This window comes from Lolium rigidum, chromosome 5, assembly GCF_022539505.1.
Source record: "Lolium rigidum isolate FL_2022 chromosome 5, APGP_CSIRO_Lrig_0.1, whole genome shotgun sequence".
Taxonomy (NCBI): Eukaryota; Viridiplantae; Streptophyta; class Magnoliopsida; order Poales; family Poaceae; genus Lolium; species Lolium rigidum.
Window position 1 is genome coordinate 21196181 of NC_061512.1, and position 8388 is coordinate 21204568.

General features: G+C 40.6%; 1 protein-coding gene across 1 annotated transcript; it reads right to left on the reverse strand.

Annotated features, from left to right (window-relative positions):
- Positions 1–815: 815 nt before the first annotated feature.
- LOC124655702 (ubiquitin-like-specific protease 1D) lies at positions 816–7421 on the reverse strand. The gene is made up of 14 exons (XM_047194555.1): positions 7053–7421; positions 6783–6837; positions 6509–6597; positions 6224–6426; positions 5190–5232; positions 4758–4834; positions 4637–4666; positions 4453–4548; positions 3942–4044; positions 3570–3652; positions 3099–3221; positions 2838–2949; positions 1938–2045; positions 816–1831 (listed from the first exon to the last, which is right to left on the reverse strand). The coding sequence occupies exons 1-14, from the start codon at positions 7419–7421 to the stop codon at positions 1031–1033; spliced, it is 2292 nt and encodes a 763-aa protein (XP_047050511.1). The 3' UTR covers positions 816–1030.
- Positions 7422–8388: the final 967 nt, after the last annotated feature.

Genomic DNA, 8388 nt, shown 5'->3' on the forward strand with positions numbered 1-8388 from the left:
AGAATATTCTAAGGAATCTGCTAACTGCTTGATTAGCCTAAATCTAAAGCTAATTTATTCCTAACAAGGAAGTCCTGGGCCATGTGGCGCATGCGGTGATGCTGAAGTTCACAATCTATGTAGTAGTGTATATTCTTGTATATTCTGTATATATATACTGTAGCATGTGAAGTGGACTTGTTGGATGCAATTGTGTATACACATGCCTAGATAGTGACTCAGGTAGTTGGTTTGGTTAATACATCTGTGATCTACGTAGTGCTAACATTGGATCACCGATGCTGAGATCAATGTGGCCTCATTGTCGCCGTTTCAGAAATGTGGCTTCTCGATTCCAAGCACCGCCTAGGTGGCGTCCAATGGTATCATATCAATGCATGATGATCTGAATAAGGATTAATGAACCTCGTGCCAAATGCTGAGTAGGCTATGAGCAGACTTAAATGTATCAACGTGACGGCTCTGAACTGGAACAAGCCGCATGTTATTCCAACTCAGCAGTGCAAAATTGGCGAGGGACCAACATTGGCACTTTTTCAATGAGGCCTTCCAGCAGTTCAACAAGAAAAATAAATATTATGAGGCCAAAAATAAATATTAAAGGAGCTTAACATGACAAATAATAACTACAATTCATATTTGCGGGCATGGTTAGTGCACGAGGACAAAGCAAACATTTTGTTAGTATTTCGATAGCTTATATTTGCGCAGGAGTATGCGCCACTCTGTAAGACTCCAAGGTACCGTAGCTCCAGAACGTGCATTTTGGATATGCTCTATATATATGATTAACCTGTACACTATACACCCCCCCTCCAAGCACACGACCGTGGCCTTCCTACCAAAACTTTACACAGCCAAGGGCGAAGAGCCAGAGGAAGACTATGCATTGCTCAGCAATACATTCTACGCCTTCGATTCGCATCCTAACAGGTACCTGAGATCACCCAGCTGGCATATGGTAACAGGCACCTCAAAATCGTGGTTTCATTTTCGGTAGTCTGGGACATGAGCAGATGAGCCCTTCATGTCAAACAATGCAGCAAAATTCACCCCTTCGTCTTCGCTTTTCAACTTCTGGGGTCTTCACTTCTTCCACGTCACTGTCAGAACAATACATAGTACGATCTGGTGTACTATGCATGACCTTTTCATTGTTTTTTGATCTGTCAGAGGATAAGATCACAATGCATTGTTCTTCAGTTTTTGAACTGTCAGAATCAGCTTTCATGGTATCATCGTCATCTACTCCATCAGACAACGTAGCTGCTTCTGAAAGAGCACAGGTTATGATCCTGCCACCACTGCTGCGAGTAGTCAAAGGTGTTCCTTCCAATGACCCAACCTCCATCAAGTATTCTTCATTACGTGTGCTAGTGCCTCCACCTCCCACGGGCATTCCTGATCCATCAGAGGGTAAGAAGATCTCAACGCCTTGTTCAGTTTTTGAGCGGTCAAAATCAGTTCTCATGGTATCATCGTCATCTACGCTATCAGACGACATAGCTGCTTCTGAAAGAGCACAGGCTACCGTCCTGCCATCACTGCTACGGGTAGTCAAAGGTGTTCCTTCCGATGACCTAACCTCCATGAAGTCTTCATTGCGTGAGCTAGTATCTCCACCTCCTGCAGCCATTCCTGAACTGTCACAAGGTGCAACCACTTCTGATTCCCCTTCCTTTATGATGCATTCTTCATCCTTGCCATCAGATGCAGCTGCCTCTGACATAATGTCATCAACCCTAGCATTCCCAAATAATTCCAGCAGTAGTTCTCGTATCAGGTTTCTTAAATCAGAAGCAACTTCAGATCTGAACCAGCTGCGACTAAACTGTGAAGGCAATACAAGCTGAGTGTTAAAACCTTTAGTAAGAAGCTCCCTAATAGATGAAGCCTTATAAAAACTAAAAATACAGAAAAGAGTTGGCACCACAAACCATGTCAAGGCTAACTCTTGTGAACCTTTCTGGTGCTTGTCTTATAAACTGTTGAATATAAAAAAGCATGAAGACGCCACAATCATACGCATTGTTCTGCCCTGGAACCTAGTCATTGTACAATTATAATGAATTAAGAGTAACATGTACTGTAATTTAATTGCAGACCATAATCTGAACATTTTTTCAACACAAACATCCAGGAATCAAATAGCAAAAAAAAAATATATATCTCAACCACAACTGCACCATAAAATACTCAACTATATGTACGATAATGTTGCTTGAATGGGCATGGGCCACTATGAGTTACTGTAACGCACGCAGTACTGTACCCTAGATACTCATGTGTCAGAGATATCATCTTTCACTTATAACTGTTAGTTTGATTAGGATGATGTACTTATAAGAGTTTCACTTCAGGTCTTTTCTATAATACGAACAAGATATGCACATCTATATACGAAGAAAAAGCCAGTGTGGCACATGTACACTGATTGACCCGACAAATAACAAAACAAAAACTATGGACCCAATGACCTGGATAATTACCAACCTAAAGAGTTTGCAGATGACAGTTCTGAGCCATAGGTGATAAGTCTAGTTAATCCTACAAAAGGCTATGCATATACTCCCTCCGTTCCAAAAATAAGTGTCTCACCTTTGTCTAGATACACATGTATCTAAACGCATTTTAGTTATAATAGATACATCCATGTTTAGAAAAAGTTGAGACACTTATTTTAGAATGGAGGGAGTAACTTATAAAATCAAGCAAGAACAAATAATCAACTTTTCGTTATCAAAAGTCTATATTTCTCGCTATTCAACCCTTATTACCTTTAACACACGCCAGCATGGTCTGCTTCTATAAGGTATCTACCCATCATGAACACTTACCTCAACTATTTCCTTCTGTATATTACTCGGAAGATCCTGCCATATTGTCTCTGAAATCGAAATTTCAGAAGGAGGGTTCTCCCTTAAATGACGCCATTCTTCTTCAAGGTATCTACAAAGAGTACAATTGAGGACATCAGCATTATGAAAGGGCTCTTTCCCTATCAAAATCATATAACTCATTAACAAGTTAGCCAGCCATGAAACATCAGTCGTAATAGTTACAGAAATTTCCAGCTGGCACTCAGGTTGGTCACTCACTTCCCAACTGTGTCAAAAAGCTGAGCACTGGGGTGCATCCCTAAGGAGTCCAGATGAAGTATGATTGGTCCTGAATTACTCTCTTTTGCAGGCATGCATACAATTATCAAGCTCCAGTGCGACCTAATTAAAGAGAAAGAAGGATTCAGCAGAAATACACATAGAAGTGTAATGTTGTTATTATTATTACTATCCTCATAGGCCACAGCATGAACCTTGTATGTACAATGATTCAGAGCAATTTGATTGATGCATTATCTCAGCTTCGTGTTGCAGATTCAGTTGAAGCATAACATTATGTAACAATACCATAGAACTTTATCCAAGAATATCTTTTGAGGATAAAGTGATCAATAATATGCACAACTGATATTGCATATGAATAACACACTATAGTGGTTAGGCTTTCAATGCGGCTATGCAAACATTTCACGAAAAGATCTTAGAATTCCGAAGCAAGTATGTACTTACATTCCATGGATTGGCAAGATAAGGTATCCTCTCTGAAATATATTGACACCTTTCCACCATCTTCTCAACTTCGAGAACTTAACCTAGAACAAAAGTAGAGCATTGCAATATAAAATTACCATATGAAGATGATTAGATACTTCATAAACAAGAAAGATAAGGTCATGAAAGAGTACTAGGTAGTGAACTACTAAGATAAGATTACAAAAGAGTGCCAAGCTTGGTTGCTATCACATTTTAGCAAGGAAGCAACAAAAGCTAATCTCCAAAGTACTCGTGTATCCACAACAACAGAACTTGAGAAATTTGTATTTTTGCGCCATTAATCCTATGATATATAAAAATTTAAGTTCATGGCACAAAAAATGATACCTTATCCAACAATGCTTCTTGAAGCTTGCTATAAAAATATGTGTTGAACATGTAGAATTTGTCCGTGCCATATTCCATATGCATTTCGGCTCTTTTGATGTATCTGCCAGAAGAATATAACTGAAAGAGTTAAACAGAAAAATCAATTGGTAGGGCAAAGTTCTTATGAACAGAACTCAGAAGTTAATTCAATTGCAACTGCACTAAATCAAAATAAACATAATGCTATTTTTATTAATGCATCCAGCTCAACAGCTCAAATAGATAGCTTGATGATATTTCAGACATTTCAATGCCAACAGGCAATACAACTACTGCTCATTAACATCTACTATTCTCAAATTAAATCCTGCAACGATTGCCTCTTATTATTCAAAATTCTGTAGTTTGTATTGCACTAAATTGAACACATATCAAAGAAAGGCGATGACATGCTCAAGCAGTCTCTAAAAAGAGAAGGTCATAGAATGACATGAAGTAAAACTTAAAAATAGGAATACATATTCTTAACTGAATGTAGTAGTTTATCACTGGCGATGACACATATACTCCAGGATTAAGACATTTTATATCCGAACTGCTGAGCTCTACGGCTTCCGGATTATCACTGTTCACATGGGTAGTGTTAATGACAAAACTTAAAAAAAATCTTCATATCATGAACTGATTCTCAGGAAACAATGCACGGTGTTCACCTTGACGGATAGTAGATTTTTAAGTCCTTCCTGAAAAACCGGTAGTTTTATCAGAAAGATGAATCAAAAGCTTAGCTCAGCACATATAACACGGCAACCACAATTTTGGGGAGAAGCATACCATTTGTCTGGCACCTCACATTCTACAGGTTCATCAGGTTGCGGATCTTCATCATCCAAGAGAACCACAGCATTAACCTAAGAGGCAATTCAATATAATAATTCAATCGTGTAAGGTAAACTTTTCATGTAAAAGTGGCATTGGGATAATCTATTAATGGAAGGCATAACATAGTGCCCAAGAACTGTCCTGGTAATGGTTTATGATGGTCTAACTTCAATGCAATGTCTTAATTAGCATGGCCAAACTACTAGTGGAAATTATTAGCAGTGTATACTAAATGGAGGAGGAGTTATGCTTTCTGCAGAAGCCAACATCAGTAACACTCGAGCAACAGGAAATGCGGATGATTTGTATAGAGTAAAACCTAAGATAACTTTTAAACCGTAATTTTATTGTCATAGTTGATCGACACTTGGTCAGCATGCCCACCTTTTGATGCAGAAGAGATGAATCTTCGTGATGTGCCTTCCTCCTGTGTCAAAGAGTTGAAAAGGAATGTCACATTAATATTTTGGTAAAATATAAATAGTACATTGAGATGTATTGAATAGAAGTCCTTAAAGATATGCCCTGAGTAAGTGGATAATATATACACAATAATTAATACCACAGAATTGTGCTCTAGAAGAATTCAGCAGAATATGTACACAACATCAAAGCCTTTTTCCCAAGCAACTTCGCGTAGGCTAGATATGAAACCCAACAGAAACAAAATAAAATAAAAAAGCAGAATTCGGTAGAGCATGTATTCCACACATTTCTATTAACTTATGCCAAACATGTCTAACCAATTGGAGTACTGGCTCTCTGTATTATGCCAAATGTATAAGAAAGAAAATGGCAAAGGACATCTATAAAAAAAAACATCAGAGAAGGCATTCTCTTCCAAACAAAATGGAAAACTGACATGGCTTTGCAGAATGCTTTACAGTAGATGTATGAAATCGGCATGAAGCCACCAACTAAAGTGATACAACATACTATTACCATCTTGATTGATCAAAAAACAATCAATAGTCCTGTGTTCAGAACACTAATGCTACTACCAAGGTCTGCATTACTCCAGAACACAACCTAACTAAGTAAAGAAATGCATTATTCCTAGAAAGTACTTTGTTACAAGAGAGTGGTTTCTTATAAATTGCAGCTAAGAAACAAACTGATATTTGAAATCAAACATAAAATTCTGTAAATCGAAAGGCCTTGAAATTGTGAAACACCAAAAGAAAATACACAGGCAGTAATACTAGTAAAATGCAGTGCGCATGGGAGAAATACTATGATTTAGTAGGATGGAGATCCTAAACCAGGTTGGGCAAGGATGCAAGGAACAGAGACTGTCAAGAGACAGAAGTGCACACATATGAGGCATCATAAGAAGCTTACACTAGATGTTATGTTCCGTTTCTATTAGAAATGGATAAGGGGTGTTGCCCTGATATTTCTGAAGAAATGACACATACCTCTCTGCATTAGTTCTGTAATAATAGTTGTTCCCATTCTGCCGAGACTTTTCATTATCACGTTCCTTTGGATCAACGGCGCGAACTCTCATTGTGTGCCCACGTAAAGGTGTTGGTGATGTTGTGCTTGAGTACATCTTCTCCGCTGGAATAGGCTTCCTTAGTCCAGCTTGGTTAGAACTGCTGCGCGTCCGTACACCTAGCTGCATTCACAATGATCCCATCTCAATTTGCAGAGATGCCTATATAGATAAACAAGAACACGCAGAGGGCGTTGCTGTATACCAAGCCATAGTTCTTCTTCTTCGGGCGAATGGGAGATGAATTCCGTAAGTATTTGCGAGCAGTATCTTCCACCTGCGCATCCTCACCGTCTGCAATAGGGAATGGCCAGCAGTAATGGCGGACAAGTTAACAGGGGCAGATTCAACATTCATTTTATGTTTCAGTAGATGCTTCAGACAACCGGATGCGCTCACATTGCCATTGGTAGAGGAGTAGCGGTGTAAGCTCAGAACTGAAAATGCAGTAAGCCACAAACAATAAAAAAAATTCTTACCAAACGCGTAGACATCTGCCCTAGAAGGAGCACCCGGATTGCGATCACCGGCGTCCTACAAATAAAATGTAGCAACCGTTTTTAGAACAAGAGCAGAATAATGCGCATCGATCCTCTACAGCGGCACCTCTAATCCCCCGCATGCGCAGGCAAACACGGGATTGTTGGTTCCCCAAATCGCGTGCGCCTCGAGCCCTAGGACATAGATAGACCGTACGAATATAGAGCGAGAGCGGGGGCGGGCAATCAGACACGGGTGCTCGATCGAACCTTGGCGGCGTCCTTACGGGTCCTCCGTTGCAGCGCCTCCGCCTCGAGCAGCGGCAGGAAGCGTTGGTGACGCACCCTTTTGTCCCCGGCGAGGAGGCCCCCGAACGAGCGCATGCCCGCGATCTCCCGCTGCAGCTCGCCGTCCGACATCTGCTCGACGTCCCGCCGCATCCCCTCGTTGGACATCCACCTGAACTCCCCGCCCGCCTCCTCCTCCGCCCTCCTCCGCCTCCGCTTGGCGGGCGCCGAGGGCGGGGAGATGACGTAGACATCCCCGCTGCTGGGGGAGGCCGCCTTCCCCTTCCGCGTTGGGGGAGGAGGCGTGGAGTCGAAGCAGGCGTCGGCGTCGCCGGCGGTGGCTTTGAACATCGCTTTCCAGTCGATGTCGATGCGCTCGCCGCCCTTCTTCGCCGCCGCCGCCGCCCCCATCATCGCCGGCGATCGGCGCGGTGGGAGGGGAGGCAGATGGGAACGTTGGGGGTTTGCGAGAGGGGAATTTTTTTTGCGAGTGGGAAAAATTGGGTTTGGGTTTTAGGTTTGGGGGAAAATGGAGAGGTTGCCGCGACGATTGGGATTACTTTTACTGCCCCGAAACTTGAGCTTAACTTCCACCGGAAGATTGGCATTATTAGACGGTTATTATTTTCGAATTTTTTCGAATTGAGAGGCCTCCACCTTTGAGGCCAGGACCCAAAACCTCTAGAATGTAGGGTCAACTTGGAGGACAGAACTGAAGTAAATTCAAAATTTTAAGTGCTACGTGGAAGAAAAAATCCCAGTATATTAGTAGTATCCTATAGGGAAAACAAATGTCCCCGTTTGTTTCGATAGTTTTAGGAAATTTTATTTCTCCACGTATAGAAAATGTTAGTAAGACTTGTGAAAATTGTTCCGTAGCAAATCGTTTCGCCATGTTCAAAACACATTTTTCTATGTTAAAACGTCACTGAAAACCTACTCATGTATTTAGAAAAATTGCCACCCAATTCACATGAATACGAATTTTAGTTATTTTTTTGTTATACAACAGAATTATAACACTACCTAAACAAATATATATAAGAACTGCATATAATCGTTACAAATAGCATTTCTATTGGGGAAATAATCAAACTATAAAATAAATAAATAAAATAGATGAAGAATAAACCAAAATAATAAATAAATAAAGATTCAGAAAAAATGCAATTGATACAAAGGGTCCCTTGGATGTCGCAACTCCAAACTCGTTGATTGGTAAAAATAACAAGGTTAAGTGACAAGGCCCTCCAAGATCAGATGAATCTATTTTATAAATGTGTGCAATTCTCGTGGAGCTAAAAAATTATGTAGTAGC